General features: G+C 37.0%; 1 protein-coding gene across 9 annotated transcripts in view; it reads right to left on the reverse strand.

The window, feature by feature from the left end:
- The window catches only part of EXD3 (exonuclease 3'-5' domain containing 3), a 428,763-nt gene that overhangs the window by 249,966 nt on the left and 152,053 nt on the right, over positions 1-26,744 (reverse strand). For 7 of the 9 annotated variants that reach the window (XM_031951937.1, XM_031951943.1, XM_031951935.1 and 4 more), the window contains 3 exons: positions 13,997-14,061; positions 5,023-5,190; positions 4,047-4,214 (listed from right to left, as the gene is read on the reverse strand). In XM_031951937.1, coding sequence (XP_031807797.1) covers positions 4,047-4,214; positions 5,023-5,190; positions 13,997-14,061 — 401 coding nt within the window. Of the gene's footprint in view, positions 1-4,046; positions 4,215-5,022; positions 5,191-7,164; positions 7,331-13,996; positions 14,062-26,744 lie in introns of those variants that run through there. The other 2 variants (XM_031951942.1, XM_031951944.1) reach the window with 2 other exon arrangements.

Below are 26,744 nucleotides of genomic sequence, written 5' to 3' on the forward strand. Positions count from 1 at the left end.
CCCAGACACTCTTTGAAAGGCTGAAGTGTAACATAAGATGACCATGAAACACTAGCTTGCCTTCTGCCTACCCTTCTTTCTTTTAAAGCACAGCCTGGCCTATTCAGAGTCTCTTCAGAGAATAGCATCGCACTATATTAGCCGCTAGTCTGCTGAATTCCATCATTGTTCAGAAAGGACCAGTAGCCATCTTGGTTTCCATAAAGCCATTCACCAATGCTGAAACAGAGAACTCAAGAAAAGGTTTCTGAAAGGCTACAATGCCATCACCGGCTTCGAGCCTTGCAAAACACATGGTGTGCACTTCACTCGGTCCAGACCTAGTCTGAGGACCACGGTGGAGTTCAAGATAGTCACTGACAATCATATTTAAATTAAAATACAAGTCACCTTCAGAGAACTTCATTCACTGAAGGATGAAAACATACAATTCAGGGCTACATTTGTAAGGACATCAAGTAAACCCTTTAGATTTCTGTGTGGCTCACTCTTCTCAAGAAGCGAATATGTTGGCCCAGGCACTGTACAAAGCTCCATTTAAGAGAACAAATAAGTCAGACATGATTCCTGACTCTCTCCAGAGTCTGAGGAGTCTAAGGAGGGGTAACTAACCACTGTGATACTGTTAAACACCCTAAATAGCTCCTGCTAAGTTTCCACCTCTATCTTTAAGCATTATCTTTATTTATAGTCAGAAAAATGCAGCTTCAGCACACCTCCTGTGGAGCAACTGTGCCATCAAGTGGCTGGGAATGTGGGGCTCAGATGTGAGCTCCTTTTGCTCATCCCTGGGAACAGCTATTGCTCCTCACTTCTACCACAAGAATTAGTCAAGTCTGTATTAACTGTCCTTAGAGCTGGCACATCTTTAGATTATTTTTAAGAGGAAGATACACAGAACAACAAAATGCTGCAGTGAGTAAACTGAGTTGCAGGGAAAGAGACTTTTTAATCTGAATGCTAAATATGTTTTTAAAATTTATTTTGTCTTTTAAATCTACAAGTGAAGAAAAAGGAATCCTGGAAGGGATATAGAAGATATAGATTCTTCTTAGTTTTCTTATCACACATGCCTTAAAAGGAGGCAACAGTTACAGAAATAAAAACCAGAATTGTGATAAATAAGAACAATGAAACATTCCCTCTTCGCATTTTTCCAGATGTGGGAAACTAGTAGTAATAAAGTCATAAAAACTATCAACAGACTTCTTAAACTTTTTGAAAAAACTCCAAGTTTCCCAATTTAAGAAGGAACTTGTGTGGAAATTGCTGAAGACGTTCTGATTCTGTTCTCATTAAAAGAATGAATGAAACAGTGCTATTGGATGATCTGATAGGAGTACTTCTTGACAACATTCGGGCTATTTTCTCTTCCATTAGGATTTCTGACATCACCATCATCTTCATCAAACATTTTCTGAGCACCTAGTACATGAAGAACCCTGAAGAGCCCTGGGTAGAGGGCTACCCAGAGATGCAGATATTATCCTGATGTTCAGAGTCTGCAGTCCAGTTGGAAAAGCAGGACACATACATAAAGATAAATATCACTCCGCTCCGGTCAGAATATGTTTGGAAAACAGTTTAGTCTTGGTGACCACATTTTAGGTAGGACATTGATAAACCTGAACACATCAAGAGGAGAATGACAGGTAGTGAGGGGACAGATAAGTGAAGATCAGATGGTGAAAATCAGATAAAGAAGATAGCTAGGGATGTTAAGGGCAGAGCAGAAGAAACTTAGGGAGAACATAAAAGTTGTAATCATACATCTACAGGGTCGTGGCATGAAAGACATACTCTATGCTGCTTCAGAGGACAAAACTAGGATCAATGAAATAATTTACAAGAACGGAGACTTCTGGCTCCATATAAGAATGAACTATCTAATAACTGGAGCCATCCAACAATGGAATAGGTGGCTTTGTGAGATAATGAAGTCCGGGTCATTAACAATATTTGTGAATAAACTGAATGAACCTATTATGAATCCTGTACTGGAGACTGTCATGTTAGTTAGAAGTTTCCTTCTAACTGTGCAATTTTATGATTCTATATGACATAATATCCCATGCATATATTTTACAATATATAAAATGCTTCCACATTTGACCTCCACAACAACTCTGTGAAGTAAGGTGGCACATGTGTTATTATCCCCATTTTATAGAAGAAAGTAGGATTCAGATAGTTTTAAGTGATTAGTAAGTGGCAGATTTGGGACTAGAATCCTAAACATACTGTTCTCTCTTTGACAACATGCTTCCTCCAACCTAGGATTAAGTGTCCATCATAAGAGATTTTTTTAGTATAGTGATGAACCCCAGAAAAGCAACTATGACAGAAGAGTAAGAAGTGCTGTGACTCCAGCCTTAGAGTCAGGGACACCTGACCTCAAACCCCATGTCCTACACACATATACTATGTGACTCTGGAAAGTCACTTAAGCTTTCATGGCTCTGGACAGTCAGGTACAAAGAAAGTGTGGTAGGCCTGTATTGGTAGAGAGAATTTCCTCATCATTTAGGAATTTTGTCTACCAATAAAATCACTGGTCTAATCTCAAGTCCCAGTCCAGTGATCTACAATAAGCCCTGAAGATGCTGTAACACAAAAGTGATTGAACAATGTGTTCCCATGAATAGTTCACAGGCACAGCATCTGCTTCAAGGAGAATAAATTGGCCATCAATAATCCCCTTCTACCCATCTCATATCTTGTACCTTAGAGAAGCTTCCGTGTTTTCCAATGACATACCTTATGAGCAGATCTAAAGCAACAGGGAAAGTTGAGGTACTGGTTAAGACAAGAAGCTTCGGATTTCTGCAGCCCTCTATAGTTCTCCTTAGAGCAGCAGCAACTTCTAAAGAGTGCTTTAATTGACAAAGACTACCTGGATAGGAAGCAGCCAGGATAGGCAATCACTAGAGCCATGTCAGCTTCTGATCATCTCTATCCTTAAAGTATAGTGGCCCCAAAAATATGTGTACTGGGCTAGATGGTCCTCCAAGATCAGTTTACCAACTTTGGGCAGCATATAGAGCCATTTAGATGCTGAAGATCTATTTTATTTGTGTGGATGTTCTACCCACATCTTAGTAGATGGTTTCATGAGTTGTGGTTAAAATATTTATCATCTGGAGGTTACATTCTCTAGTGATGAGACTCCCCAAGCTTAACTAGATTTATCCATGGATGACAGAGTCCATTACCAGGACTGTGCTTGAAGTCTTTTCTGAGTTGTAGGATCTTCCAGAGCTTGTGCTCCACTGACACTTCTAAAATCCGGGGTCACTTCCATGCTTTAAGGAAAACTTTAGAAGAGGTCAAAGGATTCATTATTACCTTTATGTTCAGAAATGAATCAGGAATACCAGAACTAAAAAATGTAATAGACAATTCCCTTTAAAAATAAGAATTTTTGAATGTTTAATCAGAGTCCTTTTTTTCCCTCCAAAAAGATCTGAAACTTTAACATGTCATGGAGTAACATGTTGAATTTGGATTCAGAAAAATTGGGTTTGAATCTCACATCTGGCACTTATGAACTGTCATTTTCGCTCTCTGTGCCTCAGTTTTCTTGTCTGTAAAATGGGAACAATGCCTGTAGTACTCTAGTTATTGTGAGGATCAAATGAAAGAGTCTATGTAATATACTCTGTAACCTTTAAAACACTATGTGTCAATTATTATTTTTATCATTTTATCTTGATGAGATTCCTAAGCCCATCAATAAGATCAGGGCAGAGCAGTCAACTTTTCCTGTGGCTGATTTTCTAAACTCTTTTGTAACTGGAAAAAAGATTTAGTTCCATTTGGAAAGGGAATTCACTTTCATTTCTCATTCCCTTATAACGACTTCTTTCCTCCTCTAATGAAAAGATATAGACTTGGAGACAAAGGAAGTAGTAACTATGCTGCAGCTAAAGTATGTTACTGCCATTAGAAAACAGAATTTATCCCTGGGGGACAAGATGTTAGATGGATTTATTTCATTCAGAGCCACAGTCCTAGATCTGAAAACCACATTAAAAAGTCATACTCACTTCTTTGTACTTTCCCTTATGGTAAAGATGATTGACATTTCCGAGCAAAGTGTTCCGGTCGGCTTTCTGCAGCTGATAAATGTTGATGAGGGGCTCAAGGAGATTACTCTGGCTCTCGGCAAGAACCCCAAATGCTCGAGCCTGCAACTTCTTCAACTTCAAGCCAGACTAGGGAAATCAGACATACATAATTTCAACTTAATAGCATGTACTGCACTTATGAAACCCTACCACTCATCCAGGAATCCTTAACTTGGGGGATAGCAATTTTAAAAAATAATTTGATAAGTATAAATTAATATTCAAAAAATAGGTTCCCGGGTTTTACCAGAGTGCTGCAAGTATCACCACTTCCACCAGATAGTCCTGCTAGAGGAGCTCAACATAAAGCATTCGAGATGGAGGCTCCATTTCCAACAAATTGAATCACAGAGTTTTAGCAACTAGAGAGGTGCTCAGAGCTCATTTAATCGAAACCTGAGTTTTTATAGATAGGATAAATGAGGCCCAGAGATGTAAGAAATTTATTCAAGATCACATAGTGAATGTCAGAGCTTTCAAAAGCCAACAGTACTGAAAAACCAGCTTGAGCCCAGAACATCATATTTCAGGAGAACAAAATCTGGACAGAAATGACTAAGGGTTCAAAATCATCAGAGGCTTGATAATACACATTCCAAAGGTTATCTCGGTCCTTTAGGCCTTTATTCTGTTATGCTATATACTTCATGATAAATTACACTTTTGGTATACCTCAATGCAACATTCATGTCTTTTAGATCACAGAGCGACTAATCACTAGATTCAGGTTGAAAGCACTAAACAGTCTCCTTAGAGCCAATGAGGAAGAGCTCACAGTCTACAGGATCATAACCAGTATAAGAAGACATACAGCAAGAATTGTAGGACCCAGAAAAGATATGAGTTCTGCAAACAGGAGCACCTTTATTGACAGTCTGAGCTTCTTGGCCCTAACCTGTGGCTCCCTAGGGTGCTCCTTCAGCCAGTGAACTAATTCATTGGTGATGTAATACTCCAATGAATGTCCTTTTCCCTTCCAGCCTTTATAGCTCTCCAGCATGTCCAAAAGGCCTGCAAGTGGATCTTCTAGGGTAGCGAATCCTTGCCTGGCTACTTCCCGGAGCTGTAGAGACACAAAACCCACATTGTCAGGCATTCAAAAGTTCCTACAACTCCCCTCCCCCACTCTCAACACAAAGGTTTGGGTTTTTTTTTTTTAATTTAATCTATTGAGAGAGGTAACTGTTGCTATTCAGCCACCATCCTCGCCCCCACTGACTTTTCATACCACTAAAGATTCCTTTCTGGTCCACTGCACCTTAAACCCAACAAGGAAAACAGCAATTGTCCACACTAATTATCCCATAAAGACAGAGAGGTTGTTCTGCAGGGCAGACAAAGGGGCTTGTTTTTTTATCTGGAAGGAGGTGGTGATGGTGAAAGCAGACAGGTTTACAAGCTGCTTTATCTGCAGTCCCAACATACCTGCGCTGAGCAAGGAACATAAATAAAGCTCGCTTTCTCTTTAACTCTTCCCAGACCCAGACTTATCATATAATAGCTGCTGCCAAAAATAATCAGCATAACACCTAAGAGCCACAACTGGGGGTGGAGGGTGGGAGAGGGAAGCAAGCAAACTAGAAGAGCAAAACAGTACAGCAAAGCTGAGCTTAAAGACAACATCTTGTAAATCCAAGTTCTTTTTCATCAAAATTAAAGATGTAAGAAATGACTTCTGCAGCCTCAAGCAACAGTGTGATTTTTTTTTTCATGCACAGATTTCCATTTCAAATCATTAACAGGATAAGGGATTCAAAACAATGACATCAGAATAAGAAAAAACATTGTAAAGCTCTCAATGAAGGAAAACTCCAAATTTAAAACTTTGGGAGTTTGGAATTAAAGGACCAAGAGAAGACTAAAATGTATATATGACAGATTCTCCCAATCTAATATATGTGACCCCACAGCAATTATTTTAAAATGTTTACATTGTTGGGTGTTTCCAAGGAGCTTAGAAGAGCTGGCATGGCATGCTTTAATACCCATACAGTGCCCTTCATCTCATGGTGAATATATTGGGGGAAGTATGATAAAAGGATGAGAGAAATCTCTATCAATAACTACTACCCCTCTCTTCTAGTTAAATTATAAACTCCAGAAGATACTTCTTTTCCTCCTTTAATCAATTTTCTTAATTTAGTATTTCTCAAATTCCCAAGGGTATAATGCCATTTTAAGTTAACCAAGAACAAAATGAAAGAAAAGAAGAAATTATGACTTAAAGCATGAACAATTATTTTCTGTATCTTTTCTACAGGTTTGCAAATTGATGGTTCTATTTAGAAAGATGTCAAAATATCAGTTCTAAATCTATTTTCTGCCTTTTAGAGTTTTACTAATATCTAAGATAAGAGGGCTTCCCTCCCCCCCCATCCCTTCTAGCTCAGGGTCCTTTTTAAAAGGCTCAATAATTTCTTTACTGAAATATACTGACTCAGGAGCTTCAGGAATCCTTCTTTTTGACTATTGGCCTGTAAGAACTTTCAGAAAGTCATTCCCCCTATCTCCATACCTGAACTTCATACATCTCTTAGTGTCATGAGAGAAGGGAATATATAAAGAAAGCTTTCTTATTTGGTAGCTAGAAGATATGGTGGATATAACGCCTAGTGTGGAATCAGGCAGACTTCTTCTCCTGAGCTCAAATCTGGCCTCAGACACATACTAGCTACATGACCCTGGACAAGTAATTTTACCCTTTATGATTCAGTTTTTCCATGTGTAAAATGATCTGAAGAAAGAAATGGCAAAGCACTCCAGTATTTTTGCCAAGAAAATCCCAAATGGGGTCACAAAGAGTTGAACACAACTGAAACAATAATAAATCACAGTTTTCTGAGCTTATTAGCATATATACCTTCCCTAAATCAGAGGAAGAAACAGGAAGTTGTATGACATTTTCCAAAGTTCCTAAGAACCAACATCTCTCTTGATTTCTCCAAAGTAATTCAGATTTCAAAGGACAATGCCATGGAACTATACATCTACATTTTAGCTTTTGAACAATGAAAGGAGAACCATACTAGAGAGGTACCCCTTATTTTTGTCCATGTCTCCTCTGGCAGCAGCTGCTCAGCACATGGCTTACATTAAAAAATTATGAATCTGGTGAGTCACATTCTCATTGTCTGTTTTTTTTTTTTTAATGTATTTCTTCAATACACCAACTCATGTTGATTGCAAGGGCTCTGTGACTGATTCTGAAAAGGAAAAGAAGCATGGTTTGGCAGCCGCAATGGGTAATGATAGTTATTATCAATTCATACATCAATAATCTTTTTCCTCCAAAGTCTCTAATCACAGAAATCTCTAGAGGGATTACCTAGGACTTCTAATTCACCTCCACCAGCACCCTGGGGTCTGGATTTTAACGTAACACATTTTCCAATATTCACTGTCTTTAGATGAGGGCTATAGTAAAAAGAGAAATGTTCTGCAGAGACCTTGAAGTGAAGTACATTCAAGTAATAAGCCTAAGAGAAACTGGCTGGGCAAGCTCCTAAAACTGAGTCAATTAGTCAGAAAGATCCTTTTAAGTTTTGGCTCTACCCTGGGGCCTCCCATTCCCTTTCCATCAGAAAGCCTTGAGCTTCACATAAAACACAATGTTAAAAGAATGATTTGGAGATGTAGCCCAAGGCTAAGACCTTCCTCAGAATAATCTAATTGCTCTAACCCTTCATTCGGCAATAACAGAATTTAAAAAAAAAAAAATTTTTTTTTTTTTTTTGCTTCAGTGGTCTAAATTGTCCTCACTTTACAAAGAAAATCATTTTCCTACTGTCACAGAATGACTGAATGAGAAATAAATCATATTTTCTCAGACCCAGTGCTTCTTCAACCAAGAGGCTCTATTCCTTTCTTATGAGTATAACCATCCATTTCAATTCTCTAAGAAATCCAGTATGAAAAGTAAGAAATTTTCTGTATAGTACTAGATAAGATCTTGTTTAAAGTATACCTATAAAGTAATATGTCTGATATTTAACGGGCATGTTAAAGAGCTGTAGGCACAGTCCTCTTGGACACACATACATTAATAATAACAGTATTCCAAACATTCATCTCCAGTATTCCCAGGGCAAGGCTATAGCAAGAAAAAAAAAACTAAAGCTTGTGTGTAACATAATAATTGTGACAATGTGAGTGTCATGAAGTAGTTGCCCACAACATATTCTTTTAAATATAGTCTGAGGTTGTAAATCTTCATATTTTTAAAGCATATCTAATTTCTAGAAAAAATTCTAAGTCATTCTGAGTCAAATTTGATGAAAATGAAAGTAATCAGAGTATTCATTGTAACTCAAAATGAGCTGCACTATATGGTTTCAAGACATTTTATTGGGTGGTTTGCAAATTAGCTCTGAAAAAAATTTCAAAAATGATTTGATTTACTCATTTATACAATAAATATTTAGAAAATATCTATTATGTTCTAAGGCTTACTAACCATTAGTATCACTTGAGTAAGTACAGCCTTCCCAGATAACTACTTCATACTTATCCCTCTCTGCCCTCACAGCACCATTCTCATGGCAGTCTTAGTCAATTAACATTTATTAAGAGCTCACTATGTGGCAGATATTGTGCCAAATGCTGGATATACGAAGCAAAAGCAAATAATTTTTTCAACATTGTATTATGCCATTTTTGAAGTTATTTTTCCTGCCAAATGATAAGGCATTTGAGGGCAGAGTTTGTGTCTTATTTTATTTTTGCATCACAACCCTCCACACAAAGGGTACTTAGCAGAAACCTAGTCAATATTTATTTAAACAAAGCAACAATGTCATTTAGAAGTATATATTTGAGTATATTTTTACTTCACTTTATAGTCACTACTTTGGCATATACAATATTTGCCTTTTATGCAAATTTCTAGAGTTTTAACTTTATTAGTTTTTAAGACATCTCTCAATTTACATATAATTATATATTTTTCTTTATGCTACTTAAAAAGCCCAAAGATTAGTCTTATAGGGAGGGTTCTTTGTTTGAGTTCTTATACTCTGGTACTCATTCCTTGGAGCCAAAGTAGGCCTTTCTTCATGGTCAATGAAACAAAGGTAATATCAGGACTTTGGGTTCAGGGTTGGGCAGCTAACATATGATAAAGGAATCATTCTGACTCTAGTTCATATTAATATATTTTCCCTCAATTCAACAATGTCATTATAGAATACAAATACTTAAGAATCCTCTTACTCATTATTATAAGATTTGCATCCAAAACATCATGCCACAGAAACTAGAAGAATGTAGTGATAAAAGAACAAGGAGCTTTATGAAGAGACTAAAAATCAGGAAACTTGCTATACATTATATTAGGAAGAAATGTTGTCTCAAGTTCCCATGTTCAGGAATGGGATTTATTTTTTTGTATTAAAAACTTAACATTGAACTTTAAATAAATATGCTTAGTATCAATGTATAGCTGAATTAATACCAACTATTTAATCACACTAAGATCTTTTTTGACTGTTCTTACTAGGAATTTTATTTCTACACAATTCAGCAAAAGTTATAAATCCATTTCTTTCTTTTTTTTTTTAAGGGGAAATGAAGAGGGAAGGAGATGGTGGGATGAAAGGGAATAGAACCTGAGATTCTGGGATGTCTTTGGCAGAGGACAATAGTCTCCAAAGGTTTTTGACTAGGCACCACAAGAAAAAAATAATTGAATACAAACCTCAATGTTTATATTTACTCATTCATAAGTTATATACATATATTATTATACAAATATGACAATAACTAACATTATGATACATATACATAATCATTATATTATCATATGATTAATACAAAAATAGAATTTAAAATGGATGAGAAAAATGAAGTAATATTTGATATTAGGTTTGACAAAGAATCACTAAAATATAGGATGGGGTGGGAAATGTTTGGCCCACAAAATCATTTGCTAAGGCAACCACAGATGACAATGAAATGAAAGCTAGGTACAACAACCTCCCATTGATTGACTTCTATAAGTTGATTAATTTTGTATGGCCCATGAACGATGTTATAAATATCCAAATAGCCTTTGGCAGAAAAAAAGGTTCCCCAACCCTGCTACAGGACAATGACATGATTGGAATTTAGTTTTAGGGAATATCACTTTGGCAGGTATAAAGAGGATGGAGTAGGGAGGAGATAGACTTGAGGTAGGGAAAGCATGTAGAAGACTATGGCAATGATACAAAAGGAAAAGGCAGGGACTGATATAAGATATATTGTGGAACAGACAAACAAGATTGGCCAAATGAATGGACATATAGAGTAAGAGAGAATGCAGAGTAGAAGATGACATAGAGATGTTCTACTTGGGTGACTAGAAAGGTTTGGTACACTCAAAAATAACAGAAGTGTGGAAGAAGGTGGATTTGGCAGAAATCATTGAATTTATTTTGTATGTATTTTGACTTTCAGCCATTTCCTTGCCATGCTGCCTATATTACAGCCAGCATCCTTTTTCTCTCTCATATCTCCCCCATTCTAACTTGAACTTCCCCCCTTCTTTTTTCCCAACCCTGTACTCCATTCTGTGAAGTCTTCTGATTGACATGTGGGTTTTTGTCTCATCTTACTGGTAACTAAAAATCATTTCATGGCTATTTTAACTCTATACCATGCCATTGCTTTTGATATCCCCCTAACCAAATTTCTAATGTTCTTTCCTCCTATTACAATACAGGCTCCTTGAGGTCAGTAATTGCATTACTTGCTTATATTTGTATTCCTGGCATTTATTTGCCCGTCACATGATAGGCGATCAGTACTTAATAAGTACTGTGTGTGTGTGTATGTGTGTGTGTGTGTGTGTGTGTGTGTGTGTGTCTTTCCTCTCTGTCACTGTGTCTCTCTCTTTCCTCTCTATCTCTGTGTCTGTCTCTTTCCTCTCTGTCTCTGTCTCTTTCCTCTCTGTCTCTGTCTGTCTCTTTCCTCTGTCTCTATCTCTTTCCTCTCTGTCTCTGTGTATCTCTCTTTCCTGTCTCTTTCTCTCTTTCCTCTCTGTCTCTGTGTCTCTCTCTTTCCTCTGTGTCTGTCTCTTTCCTCTCTCTGTCTCTCCTCTCAGTCTCTCTCTTTCCTCTCTCTCTGTCTCTCTTTCCTCTCTCTCTGTCTCTGTGTCTGTCTGTCTCTGTTTCTGTCTGTCTCTTCTCCGTCTCTCTCTTTCCTCTCTCTTTGTCTCTGTCTGTCTGTCTCTCTCTCTGTCTCTCTCTCTCTGTCTCTGTCTCTCTCTCTCATATAACAACCTCATCCATGCCTACTCATACTGTACAATTCATTCTCTTCCACCCCAAGTGAAAAGGGAGGAGATGCCTCTTACTCCCTTATCATCTTTGAAGGGAAAGCACACCAGAGTCAGGAATTATTAGAGAGACAAAGGATGAGTTTAGAGTGGGGAGAGGAATGATTTTTCCCCAAAAGTTACATGACTCCTATCTGCTTGCCATGCCAGCAGTTAAGTTTTAACTGCCCTGAGAGTCTATTCTTGTCTCCGAAGGGAAGAAGGTGGAGTTTGCATCATGGAAGGGACAAAATAAGGGATGTCAGGGAATATAAGCACCTACTGTTGTGCTGGAGATGAGCCTCATGAATGGCTGTCTTGGGGAGAATGCACTACAACCAGAGTGGTCTATCGCTTCTAATTACTCCACAATTCTACTTTAGAGACCACTGTCTCTAATCAGAATTTCTGATGGAAAAATTTGCTTTACTAATGAAGATCAGCTTGAATATAGCACCTTAGTCTTAGAGGATTGCCTGGTGTCACTGACACACCCATAAGAACTGCACTAGATCTCTCAGACATTGCAGGTCAGCTCTCTTTCCACTACAGGGATGCATTTCTAAATAATGGCATTTTGACAGATTTGCATATGCTTACAGAATCTGCAACTTGAGATTTTGTTTACAGGTGATTTATGTCTCTCTAGAGTGTTGAACTCTTACAAGAATGTTTTCCATTATTTTCCTCAAAGTCTCTTGATTACTGTTCCATTCCTCCCATTTCCTCACCTTCTCCTAGTTTTAAATATATTGTTATCTGGAGGAAAGGAAAGATAATAGTAAATCAATTATATTTCAAAATCATGAAAAAATAAAGTGTGTGATTTTAGGCTTGCCCTATGCTCCTCAGGACCCTAGATGATGGTTTTTAGTAACTCATGAGTACAGAAACAGCTCCTATTCTGCACTTCTTTAACCACTAAACTTAATAAAGACCAGTAGGCTAGTGAGCTGCGGGGTGGAGAGGTGGAGGGAAAGGCACAGAGACCTTCAAGCAAAGGTTATCAAGGAGCTTCAAAGCATTGACTTTTCAAGGAGTGAATTTTGAAGTTAATTTTTTATCAGAGTAAGTATAAAATCAAATATACAGACTCTTTAGCTTCACTGAAAACTTAATAGACCCTGTCAAGCTACTGTTCCCAAACTTCTGCAAATGTAAAGTCCCAAAACTACCTCAAAAATGATCTCACATCTTAACTGATTTAGGAAACCTTTTATGATACTCCTAAGTATGATTAACCTAATCCCAAAACGCTTCAGAATATGGGTATTCAAATTGCCATAATTTTGTACTTGTTGAGATGACATTTTTAATTTTTCCTAAATTTTTTGTATAAGTGCTGAAGATGCAACTAAATCTTCCAAGACCTCTAGGTGAAATTGATGAAATACTATCTCAGGCTGGACCAGCTTTGACAGCTGTGTCAAAAATGTTCACCGTTCTAGACTAATGATCACTATATTCAGGGATAACATCTGAAGTCCTAGTATTCTGTGCCAAGAATACAGAACCATAAGCAGAGGCCTATGGTACTCATGTGGTCAGTAGGAGGGGGAGTGGTAAAGTAATAACCACAAAAGGACAGGCAGGGGAAGAGCAGAGCTAGAGGAACTGAATGTGGAGTAAGCTGCATGTAGTAGGGAGTTGAAATCAGGCTTTGAGGTTAATTCCTAGTCCTTTTATTCAAGTTTGATGGTGAAGAGCTTATAGAGATGGGAAAACGTAGACAACCATGTATACCTTTCCCCACTTAAAACCCAGAATAGATGAAGGGCTTGAGTATTGACTGTTATTATTATTGTTGTTATCATCTTCTCTCTGCTATAGGTTACTAAACTACATACATAGGAAGTTGGATTGTTGCTTTAAAAGAACCTGAGGACTGGGATTTCTAAAAGCAGGCATCATCCCAAGACAAGGAACACTTTCTGCTATGAAACCAGCATGGTAAGAAAAAGTAATTGTGGCTTGTCTATTTTTCTTTCTTTTTTTTTTTTTTTTTAGAATTCTTTTTTTTTTTTTTTTTTTTGCTTGTCTATTTTTCAAAACTGATTTGCAAGACACAGCTAAGTAGAGATTGGATTGAGAGGAATAGTGGCTCTGGCCTTGAGAAGATGGACACTATCCATCTGTTATTTCTCTGTTTCTAAAGAAAATTAAGATAATCATCCTTGTTCCTGAGCTACTGCACTAGAGTACTGTGAAGGTTAATGAGAGTAAAGTACTTTGACCTCTACCAAAGGTGCTATTTAAGGACAAAGAATTACAACATGCTTCATAGATCCCAAATTGGTTCACTCTGGTTTTGTGCTGAGGAAGAAAAAAAGAGCTGAAATTTTAGGCTTCCAGCCCTTTTGCCTTAGTATTGAGGAATGCTCTCCTTTGTGCCCCAGGTCTGCTGAGAAGCAGACAGACCTGCCTCCTCCCCCAGCCTGCCAATCGGCAGGGCTTTCCCTCTGCGTAATGTAACCAAACACAATTACAGTCCTGACAGCCCTGCACTGGGCTGGACATGCTCTGCATACAGCCAGGAGCTCCATTGTGCAGGGGGGCAGGCTCCAAGAAAAGGACTTACCTTCTGCAGCTCTCTCTTTGTCCACAGAGTTTGAAGGGTTTTCAGTAACAGGAGTGGGTCCTGGCCTAGGGACAGGGGTGGGGGTGGGGTGGGGGAGAAAGAGGAGGGATTGAGGGAGAGAAAAAACAAAACAAAACAAAACAGATTTATTGCTTCTATAAGGCAGCCTAGACACACTGGAGCATTGTTCTAGTGGAGAGAAATGGGGCATTCCAGGCCACTCTTTTGGAAACCATTAACCTCCTGTCAGTCAGGATTACAGCGTCAAAAACCTCCCTCTGGAACCCAAACAACTGAACAACAGACATCACTCCTGCAATGCTTTAACAAGAACAAGAGGGAAGATTCATACTTATTCTTTCAAACAAAAAACTCTCAATGTTATATTTACAACTAAAGTAGTTTTATCATTACAAATCAGTATTCTGATATCTCTTCTCTTCCAATCAAACTCTAGAACTTCTGAGATTCAAAACTTAATGGATGAAGCTAAGCTTATCATTTCTATGAGAGACACTAATGTCTTATAATAATAATAGCAACAGAGACACAATGTCATGGAAATCAACCCATGTCCTAGAATTTTGGAAGGCAAAATGAGGACTAGGTTTAACAAGTCGTGTACACAGAGTACCCTCTCAACGATACATGTTGATAATGAGAAATTGGCTTACTGGCTTATTCTGACATGCCAATCTCTTAGTGTAAACATATAGATATAAAAAAATTCTAAGTTTGTGGATTGTGTCAATATGTGAATATATACAATGAAGGACAACTAGGTGGTATACTACCTAGTATACCACTAGCAGTATACTACAGTATACAAACTGCTGAGCCTGGAGACAGAAGACATGTTTCCTTGAGTTCAAATTTGGCCTCAGACACTTATTAGTTGTATGACCCTAGGTAAGTTACTTAACTATTTGCCTCAGTTTCCTCATCTGTAAAATGGCAAACCATTTCAGTATCTTTGCCAAGAAAATCCCAAATAGGCTCACAAAGAGTTAGACATGAAAAACAACTGAACAACAACAAGTTTCAATTAGGCAAAAATGTGTGAACACATTTATAAAAATTAGTACAAAATTTGGAGAGAAGTAAATAGTTTAATGTACATTCATGCATTTTTTTGTATAAGTTGTTTGTTCATGAGTTTTCTCAAATAATAACTGTTCTGCTTACCTAAAAGAGTTAGTTGTTCTAAGGATCAAAGAAAATAATTTAAGAACATAAAATACTATTTATAAAGTGCTATATAAATATGAGCCAGCATGCTTTGAGAAGCAGCATGATATAAATGGAGAGAGCAATGAACTCAACATCAAGAAAACTCTAATACTTTCTAATACCTAACCACAGGGAAGTCTTTAACAAAATTCCCATTTTCCTCATTTGCAATGAGGTAAAATCTATAATATCTAATACAATAATATCTATAATATCCAAGAATAACAATAGCAATAGCTAGCATTTATGTAGCATTTAAAAGTTTACAAAATATTGTTTAATTTTATTTTCATAAAACTGGTATATAAGTGCTATTATTATCCCCATTTTTATAGATGAGGAGATGGAGGCAGTCAGAAGAGTAAAATGATTTGCCCCAGGTCACACACAGCCAGAGAATGTCTGACATTGTGTGTGAATTTAGGTCTTCATGGCTTCAGATCCAGCGCTCTATTCACTATGCCAATCCTAACTCATAAAATCAGTGTATATGACTAAAATGAAATAATGTGTATACAGTATTTTGCAAACTTTAAACTGCTTTGTTAATGTTGACTATTATGATAATGATGGTGTTTGGTTCCTGGGCTAAGACATATGTGAAACTGTGGTATTATGCATGCCACTTTATTTTTCTGTGCCTCAATTTCCTCTTTGTAAAATCAGAATAATACTACTCCATAAGAGAAAGCTGCTTTGTAAAACAAAACCCTACACAAACATAAAGCAATCAATACATTCATATTGTGAGTATTAACAATAAGAATACTTTGAGATGTCAGAACTTAAGAGAATTTCCGGAGATGGAGCCAAGATGATAGAATAAAGCCAGGGAACAGCTCAAGCTCTTCAGTTCCCCTCAAAAACCACATGAAACCAAGCCTCTGAACAGAGCCTAACTGAATAAAACTACTCTCCAGCTTAAGAGAGATTGGAAAGACTTCAAAAAAGGTCATTCTCACTGGGGTGAAAGGAGTGTTCATCCCAGCTCAGACAGAGTCTGGGAAAGTCAGTGAGAGGATCTTAAAGTCAGATCAGCAATTAAGATCCTTGAACCTGGCTCAGTAGAGAAGCAGCCTAGTGGGGCATCCCCCAGTATCAATTCAGAAAGCAAATTCTGGGAAACCAAGCTGTTTCCTGGAAAGAGCAGGTAAAGCTATCCCCTGTTGGGAACAAAATATCAAATACAAGGGGCCCCTGTGCTCAAAGTCAAGGCTCAGAGCTGCACAGGAAGCTTGGGACAGCATCCCCTTTAATCCAGAAGCAGATTTCAACCATAAAATTTTAAAAAGAGGAAATACAAAAAGAAAAGGAAAGAAAATGAACAAGAAACAGAAAAGAAACTTGACCATAGAAATCTACTATGATGACAAGGAAAATCAAAACACCAACTCAGACAAGAACAAAATATCCACAGAGGAAATTTCAAAGACTGATATGAATTGGTCTCAAGTCCAATGAGGATTCCTGAGAGTGCTTATAAAAGACTTTAAGAGGCAAATAAGAGAGATAGAAGAAAAAATTAGAAAAGAAATGAGAGAGAAGCAAGAGAGAGTTAACAACTTGGAAAAGGAAGGCAATTTCTTAAAAAATAAAATTGGTCAAAAGCCCAATAAAAATCCACTGAAGAAACCAACACTTTCAAATGTAGAATTAATCAAATGGGGAAAAAAAGATACAAAAACTGAAGAAAACCACAAAAACTAGAAGAAGGCAAATGGAAACTAATGACTTAAGCAAACTACAAAAGAATGAAAAAATGAAAGAAAATGTAAAATACCTCATTGAAGATGTCAGAACTTAATAATATAACTATTTTATCCAAAGTTCCTCTAAGATAGGGATCATATTGTTTACTTGTTTTGAATGGTACATAGCACCAAACTTGGTGGTAGGCACAAAAAAAATAATTAAGATATTGCAAGATAGTGGAAATAATTTTGAACACATGGTCAGGAAAGTTGAGTTTAAATCCAACTCTGATGCATATTATCTCTGTAATCATAAGCAAGTCATTTTAACATCTTAAATCTCATTTAGTCATCTGTAAAATATGTTTAATTTTGTAATTTTGCAAACCTGATAATGTGGCAAGATGGATAATGGGATGATTGATATCAGAGTCAGAAAGTACTGGGTCCTATTCTTTCCTCTGATACATAGTAGCAGAGTGTCTCTGGGAAAGTCAATGATCCAGACAATTTTCTAGGATCCTAAGTTGCAAAAGGGTCTTAGATCTGCCCTGATAGAGTATCTTCATTAAGCATTCTTGAAAACCAATAAAATCAAAGATCTGGAGCCCCTGAAAAAACAAAATAAAATTCCAATTCTGATGACTCCCCCTGGTATAGAGGAGACTCTCAGTTCTAAAAGATTGGACTAGAAAACAATAAATTCAAGCTTACATCATATTGAAAAAGCCTCACTAGCAACAGATAATGTCTGCTTTCTAAAGACCAGCTGCATTAACTAGGGAGAGACTTGGGGTTTTTCTGGCAAGGATACTGGAGTGATTTGCCATTTCCTTCTCCAGCTCATTATACAGATGGATAGATTAAGGCAGAGTTAAGTGACTTGCCTAGGGTCACTAAGTGCCTGAAATCAGATTTGAACTCAGGAAAATGAATCTTCCTGACTTCAGCCTCGACATTTTTTGTGCCTCTCCATCTAGTTGTCCTAAGGAATAATTATGGGTCCTTAACTGTGTACCAGAAAAGAGTAAGTTAAAAAGTAAACAGAAGCCCTGTGACAATTGAAACAAAGCAAGGTCTCAGTTCCTCATTCTAGTCCAGTTGGTAGCCTTCAGATGAAAAACAGGCAAGTATTACAGATCAAAGGAATTTTTCGGTTCCATGACTCTGAACTAGCAAAGCTTTCCAAGTAGCTAACAGTGGCAGAATCCAGCAATAGCTGACTGCTACTCAGACCCAAGTCCACATTAGCAATTTGCAGAGCTCAGATTTTCTCCTAATTCAGACCCCTGCAGAACCATTGATAACTTCTAGAAACCTAGTATGAGCTGTCCCTAAGAAAATGGAGTAATATAACAGTAACTATCCTAAAAAGCAGCACCAAGAGCAGAGCAGACCCTCCCTTCAGAATTGTTATAGTTTTAACACTTAAGTATCACTTTAACAGCAAGTTTGAAGTCTGAAAGTCAAATGGAAGAATGACCAAACAAAAACAGAAGCCCGCCATAAAAAAGCTAACCAGTATGTTCAAAACACAAATCCAGAAGAAAAGAATGACTCTAAAATATCTACAGGCAAAACCTGAGAGAAAATACTGTTTGAAAATAAATTCAAATCCCAGAAAGAGATGAAGTACAACTTTTTTAAAGAGTTAAAAATGTTTTTGATAAATGAAATGAGAATATTAGAGCAACAAATTGAAAACAAATAAAAATAAGAACTGAAAAAGTAATTAATAGCATGACAGAAGAGATATAAAACCTTGCCCTACTAAAAAACTCCTTGGACATTATAATGGACTAAATAGAAGCTAATGATTCCATGAAACAATATATATTAACCAAAAAAAAAAAAAAAAGAAAGAAAGACATTTTATAGTGAAAATAAGTGCCTTGGAAAATATATCAAGAAAATAAATTCAAGAATTAATGAACTGCCTGAAAATTAAGACCAAAAAAACAATATAGGCATATTTCAAGAAATCTTATAATAAAATTGCCCAGATCTCTTAGAATCAGAGTAAAATGGGAATAAAAAGAATATACCAATCACCTCTAAAAATGAATTCCAAAAGAAAAAATTTCCAAGAAGACTATAGTGAAAATCCAGAAGGTCCAGATCAAAGGAAAAAAAAAATACTACAAGCAGTCAGAAAGAAAGAAAAATATTTAGGAGCCAACATCAGGAATGCACACAATTTAGCAGTCAACACAAAAAGGAATGGAATGGTTGGAATAGTGTATTAACAAAAGGCAAAAAAAGAGAAGTTTATAACCAAGAATTATTACTCAGCAAAATTAAGAATAACCTTTCAGAGGGGGAAAAATGATTCCCTAATAAAATAGTCAAGTAGATATTCTTGATAAAAAGACTAGAATGTACAAACACAGGATTCAAGAGAAACATAAACAAGTAAACGTGAATAAGCAATCATAAGGGCCCTTGCAAAAAAGAAAAAAAAAGTTTCAATGTCACTATGGAGAAATGATATGTATATATCATACATATACTATTATCATCAGAGTTCATAAAATCATATCATTATCATAATCATTTAATTACCCTTCAAAACGCTATTATCATCAGAGTTCATAAGGTCTAAGTAGACAGTTATGTGATTTTAAAATTATTTTAAAAGAAAAGAAAATAAAAGCAAAAGGAATACATTAAAGGGGGAAAAGAATTATGGGGGAAATTATCTTTTACTATCAGAGTATGCAAGAAATCTACACAAACAAAAAATAAATGGAAAAAGAACAGTTGACACTTGAACCTCACTCTCAACTTAATTGACCAACATATACATACTGTTGTATACAGAAATACAATTCATTCAGTAAGAAATAGGAAAAAAGAGGAAGGAGAGAGAAAGATAAATTAGAGCAAAAACAAATTCAGGGAAGGATTAGACCTAAGCAAAACAAATTCTAATTAAGGATATACTAAAATGTTTGTAGCTTATTTTGAGGTAAAGAATGGGAATCTAAGGACTGACCATCAGTTATGGCATGGCTGAACAAATTATGGCAAACAATAACAATAGTAAATATTTACACAGTACTTCAAGACTTACAAAGTATTTTACAGATATTATCTCACTTGATCTTCATCTAACTATTCTGCATTTTATAGATGAGGAATCTGAAACAGAGAGATTAAATGATTTGTCCAGGATCACACAATTAAATTAAACTTGGGTCTTCTTTCTATTCTCATTCAATTATTTTTAGAGGTTTATCATATCTAACTTAAAAAAATTCATTCATCTCCTTAACTTATTTCTTATTTATGTTATGATTAAATTTATCTACCTCTGAGAAGGAAAAACTGAGGCCCCCCACTAATGTAGTTTTACTATTTATTTCCTCCTGCAACTTATATAACTTTTCTTTTAAGAATTTGGATGCTATGCTATGACATTTAGTGCATATATGTTTAGTATTGATATTACTTTATTGTCTATGGTATCTTCTAACAAAATGAAATTTACCTAATTATCTTCTTTTAATTTTATCTCTTTGCTTTTGCTTAATATGAGATCATGACTGCTACCCCTGTCTTTTTTACCTCATCTAAAGCATGATACATTCTGCCCTAGCTCTCATTTTTAAGTCTGTGTGTGTGTGTGTGTGTGTGTGTGTGTGTTTATTTTCTGCTTCAAGTGTGTTTTTTGAAAACAACATATTGTTGAATTCTGGTTATTAATGCATTTTTCTATTCACTTCTACTTTATGGGTGAGTTCATCCCGTTCACAACTATGATGTGTTTTCTTCTGTTTATATTTCTTCCTCTTTCTTTTTTTTCCCTACCCTATCCCTCCTTAAAACTATTTTGGTTCTGAACACTGACTCCCTTAGTATGGCTTCCCTTTTACCACTACCTCCCCTGAAGGATCATGTTAAATTTTGTTGGGTAGATTATCCTTGGTTGTATTCCTAGTGAGTTTGCCTAACAGAATATCATATTCTGAATCCTCTGCTCTTTTATCGTGGTAGCTATTAAATCTTGTAAGATCCTTAATATGACTCTACAGTATCTGAAGACTCTCTAACAACCTGTAGTAATTTCTCGTTGACATGGGAGTTCTGCCATTTAACTAAAATATTCCTGGGAGTTTTCATTTTGTGATTTCTTTCAGAAAGTAATCAATGGATTCTTTTGATTTATATTGTGTGATTCTAAGACATTTAGGCAATTTTCCTTTGTAATTTCTTGAAATATGATTTGTAGGCTATTTTTTGGAATCTGGTTTTTAGGCAGTCCAATAATTCTTAAATTTTCTTAACTCTCTTCAGTCTATTTTCCAGGTCAGTTGTTTCTCCATTGAAATAGTTCACATTTTCTTCTTTTTCTCATTCTTTTGACTTTCATTTTTCCTTGATATCTCAGAGTCATTAGCTTCCATTAGATCAATTATAGTTTTTGAGGAATTATTTTCTCCACTGAATTTTGTGCTTCTTTATCCATTTGGCTAATTCTACTGTTTAAGGAGTATTTCTAACCTTACTTCCCAATTCCTATAATTTATCAATCTAGGTTTTCGGGTCTGTAAATTCCTTTACAGAGAATCTCTGCGCCACCAGAAGGGAGTTCCCCAAAACTCCTTACCCTTGCGCCGAATCCCAAGGGGTTGCAGGGGAGCCAAACCTCTCCATTTGGTTCCTTGAACCCTGAACCTGCCACTAAACCTTATCATTTAACTCCCTGACCACCAGAAACCCTAATCTCATTTTGGTTCCCTAAGTCTAGACTTTATCAAATTGACATGATATTAGAAATGGAAAATGAATAAACCATCAGAAATTTATGCATTCACTATTTTCTAAGGAAATCATAACACTGCAAAAAAAAAAAATTGTCACAAAAAGAAAGCCCAATAACCCTGAAACTTGATTGTCTTTTAAAGCATAGATATATGGTAGTAAAAATCAATATTAGTTTAGGATATCTACTCCTTTGTAAAATCTTAAGGAGGAATATGGTAAAATATTATGATACTACTACTGTTATGCCACAGTTCTCTTTTATTGTCCTGCCTCAGTTACCCTGAATTGTCCTGCCTTGGTTTATAATTTTTCTGTTCAACTATCCCTCCCTCCTAATTATTATGATCTAAATAAGGAGAAAGACCTTCTATCTTAGGCATCATCAGAATGTTGGGTGCCTCTCCCCATTCTGTAATCCCAATTATCAGATATCTCCCATGCCTCCCCTCACCCTGTCAGAACCAGATTGTTAGTCCTGTGTTCCCACTCTCAACACCCTAAACACCGCCCCTGCCTCAGTCTATCCCCTGTGTCTGAGCCATGTGTATATATGTCATTGAGAACTCATTCTGTTCACTGGATTCTTGGAGACAATAGTCTCATTCAGCCCTGGGACCAAACCATGGATCTATTTGGTCCCAGTAAATCTCTCCCTTTCAAATAAAATATTAAATACTTTCTAATCTCTTTTGCCTCAGTTTCTCCGGCATTATACTACAATATAAAACAATAAGAAGCATTTACAAAATTTAATTTACAAAAATTACAAAATTTACAAGAATTTTGTGAGAAACACTTTTAAGTCTAAGGGTTTTTCAAGAGTATGAATAGTTTGATTTAATTTTCTTATAGAGCTCTGAATTGTTTCCAAACCAAAATTCCAAATTGGTTGAACCCATTTACCAAGGATTTGTTATTATAAACATAAAAAGGTAAAACAGGCAAATTCTGTTACATAAAGCTATCAAACTAAACTGACACAAATACATAAAGACCAAGAGCTATTCACCAATAGACAAGTTGTCAAAGTATATAAACAAGTAGTTCTCAAAATAATTACAGATTATGAATAAAAACAATTCAAATATTTCACTTCACACATAGCATATTGGCAAAGATAACAAAGACAAAACTAATCAATATGGAAAGGATACTGAGAAAACTCTTAATAACCCTTAAGCTTTATGAAAATGACCTGTCTTTTTTAATACCAATATTTTTCCAATGATAGTATATAGCAGTGAATCTAGGAATATCAATTTATTAGTGTAGCAAGGGTAAATGTTGCAAACTATTTAAGGAGGGATAGGGTAGGGAAAAAAAAGAAAGAGGAAGAAATATAAACAGAAGACATATATATATATGTATACACACACACACACACACACACACACACACAGACACACATATATATATATGTATTTTTGTTTGCTGAGGCAATTAGGGTTAAGTGACTTGCCCAGGATGATACAGCTAGGAAGTCTTAAGTGTCTGAGATCAAATTTGAACTCAGGTCCTCCTGACTTCAGGGCTGGCACTCTATCTACTGTACCACCTAACTGCTTCTTGGAATATTATTACAAAAATTAAAAAAAGAATTAGAGTTGCAATATATCCACAGAGAAAAGTAGGGAAAATTTTCATTTTTAAAATAAGCTGCAGAATATTATAAATAATTATCTGCCCATTAAAAGCAATGTATAGGAAATCATCAAGGGTAAATATGACCAAAAGAAGAAATAGGTTCATAATACAAAAGTCAAGCATAACAGATGAACTTGTTCAGTCACATTTTTCATGACTCCAATCTGGAATTTTCTTGGCAAAGATAAAGAAAGGGCTTGCCATTTCCTTCTCCAACTCAAATTATAGATAAGGAAACTGAAGCAAACCAGGTTAAGTGACTTGCCTAGGGTCATAAAGCTTGTAAAGTATCTGAGGCTAGATTTGAATGTAAGTCTTCCTGATCCAGAGCCAGTGCTCATGGAATATGAAGAGAACTAAAGGAAGAACCATAGTACACTGCAAGATATCCCATATAGGAAATATGGGAGACATGAACAAGAATTACATGGAAAGATGGTATGCTTACAGAGAGGGAGGAAACAGAAATAATGAAACAAACATAAGGAACCTCCAGGGTGAGTTAAAATAACAAAAATCCCTGGTAAGAGTACCTACATTTATGAGACCTCAAGTTTAGTGACGCACCAAAGTATTCAATATGGGCCCTTAAATTTAATAACATATAGAATTTCCTTATAGGAAAATTCTACCAATGAAAATCTTCACTTTCTCTGCAACTCACACTCTCAAAGAATGGCCTAGGACACGGAGTGGTTAAGTGACTAGGACAGTGTCACATACCCAGGAGATGGCTGATGCAGGATATGATTGTGTGGAAAGGTGAAGAACTTACAGATTAAGCACATATTGACCAGAGACTGTTAACTCAAGTAGATCAGGCCTATAGGCCCCAGTCATGTGATTTTAGATGAGACCTGAACTGCCATTTGTCCATTGTCCAAAGAAGGAATTAAGTGGCCAAAGCTGTATATCACCTTTATCACTGCATTCCACTGACCAAATAGGGAGATAAAGGTTTATGTAACCAATCACAACCTATAGAGGGTGGGATTTGGGGGGTTCTTTGCCTGAAATGTATAAAAGTTGTAAGCATCTTCAAGTGAATGACTCTCCTCCTGTGGGTATCCTTGCTGTCCTTTTGGGCCCACAAGCCAGCATGGTCCGCTTCTCGAGATTCTAATAAATTCTCTCTGTACATCATTTGGAGTGACTCCTGAGTAGTCAGTTTGGGTAGGTGCAATTGCCCCAAACAGTTTTGGGGGCTCGTCTGGGATTGGTGCCTTTTGGGGAGACAGGTGTGCACCTTGAGCGGAGGCGGGCACCCATGGAAGAATTTTTCCAGTGGTCTCCGACTCAAGCGTGTGCATCCTCCCTCCCTATCAGACAATGGACCAAAGCAGGGGGACTCAGTGATGTACAGAAACTAATACTTTGGAAGAAACAAATGTCCTGACTGGCCGGTGCAGTTTAGAATCCGCACCATGTGGCTCGGTAAGCTCTTGGAATAGTTTGGGGGTCTTATTGGCTGGGTTTTAGGGAACCCGAGGGAATAGCCCTTGCTAAATTTTGTTGAGTGCTGGACTGTGACAGGCCCCAGTGGTAAAGAACTGCCAAGGGAAGATGCTGAGAAACTGCTGAACTTAGTTTGGGGAACTAAGTGAGATGGGGAAATCACAGTCCAAAAGTGAGTGTCAGGACCTTAGTCAGGGAATTTCAGTGGATAGCCCATTAGGAAGTCAACTTAAGGACTGGAAGGAAATTCTCAGATACAAAGGAAAGGACAAAAGAAAGATCGTTAAATATTGCTGCTTTGTTTGGAGCAGCCAAAATATTGGTGGGGAACTGATTTGGCCGAGTTTTGGTTCCTCCTAGGATTGGGTATGTCAACAATTGAATTTGTATGTGAATGGTAAAGACCTTTTAACCCAGAGGAATCTGTTTATGCTAATCTCTGGCTTGATGGGTCTGCTAAAGTCTTTTTGAACCAGCCCCAGAAACCAGAGTAAAGAAAACAGAAAAAGAGCCAGGGGCTAAAGAGAAAGTAGTAAAGGAAGAGAAGCAGGATTGGGACCCTTTAGAAGCTCTGCCCCCTCAGCCGTTGAGGCCCAGTTCGTGGCTGAAGCTCCCAGAGAGCAGATAAGAGAAGGACCTTATGCTCCTATTTCCAGGGAATTGCACCAGGTGCAGAAGGATATTCAGAGCCTCCCCTTTAGGGAGGAGGCAGGATCACTCCCAAGAAAGACATGGAGTTCAGTGGGGGATATACGTAGAGAGGTCCCCCTCCTGGCTGGGGATGCCGATATGTTCCCCCTCAGGGAAGTCCCGTTAGGTGGGGCTCAAGAGGATATATGAATGCACCCCTATCAAGAAATGAGCTTAGGGCATTTAGCCATGCGGGAATGGGAAAGGAGGCACCTACCCCTGAATGACGGGGTGGTCCCAGCTGAACAGAAGTGAATGACCCAGGATGGGATGGTAATAATCAGGTGCATAGACAGAATATGCAAGATCTGAGGGAGTTAATAGTTGTGGAGGTGAGGGATGCCTTCCCAAAGAGGCAAAATATAAACAAGGCCTTAGCTATCACCCAAGAAAAGGATGAGTCACCAGCGCAGTATTTAGAAAGAATTAGGGAAGGAATAAGAAAGTATTCAGGAACAGATCCTGATAGCCAGAGAATGAACAGATGTTAAAGGTGCACTTTGTATCTAATTCCTGGGTGGATATAAATAGGAAGTTACAGAAGATTGAAGGGTGGATGCGGTCTTCTTTGGAAACTTTATTGGAGGAAGCTACAAAGGTTTATGTAAGGAGAGATGAAGATTGGGCTAAAGACAAAGAGAGGCAAAGAAAGGAATGGGAAAAGCCCAGGGATAAGAGAGAAAGAGAGAGAAATAGGATCATGATTCAGTAGATCCATAACTCGAATGCTGCTAAAAAGGAATACATGGGACCCAGGAGGGGCTGGGAGTCTGCAAGAAATAATAAAAGAAAGGGTGCATTGAGGAATTCAAATTTAGAATGTTGGACGTGGAAAACAAGGAAATATATTGGGTAATTTGTTAACATTGTAAGTTATACTTTATGGAGTTTTTCTAGCTATTCACTATATTGTGAATCTTAAAAGTTCTGAAGGGAACTGGAAAGAAGAAGGCAGGAGACTAAAGGATTGATTTATAGGAGGAAATTGAGAGCCTGAATCATATCAAGAAGGAATCAGTTGAAAAATGAAAGGAAATAAACTGATTGCCTAAATCTTGAGAAGGATTCCCAAGTAGGAAATTGAGTGGAGAAACAGGAGGGAATCCTTTGTCCAGGAGTGGGGGAAGGGTGGCCACATGGAATCCTCTCTTCCCTTCCCCCTACCAAATGCGTTCAGTCATTTTCTGTAGTGGCTTGGTTAATTGACTGAATATTTGTTTCTTTGAAGCATAATGGTTTTCTTGTTTAAGGAAATGATCATAAATGGGATC

Source organism: Sarcophilus harrisii, chromosome 2 (assembly GCF_902635505.1).
Source record: "Sarcophilus harrisii chromosome 2, mSarHar1.11, whole genome shotgun sequence".
Lineage (NCBI taxonomy): Eukaryota > Metazoa > Chordata > Mammalia > Dasyuromorphia > Dasyuridae > Sarcophilus > Sarcophilus harrisii.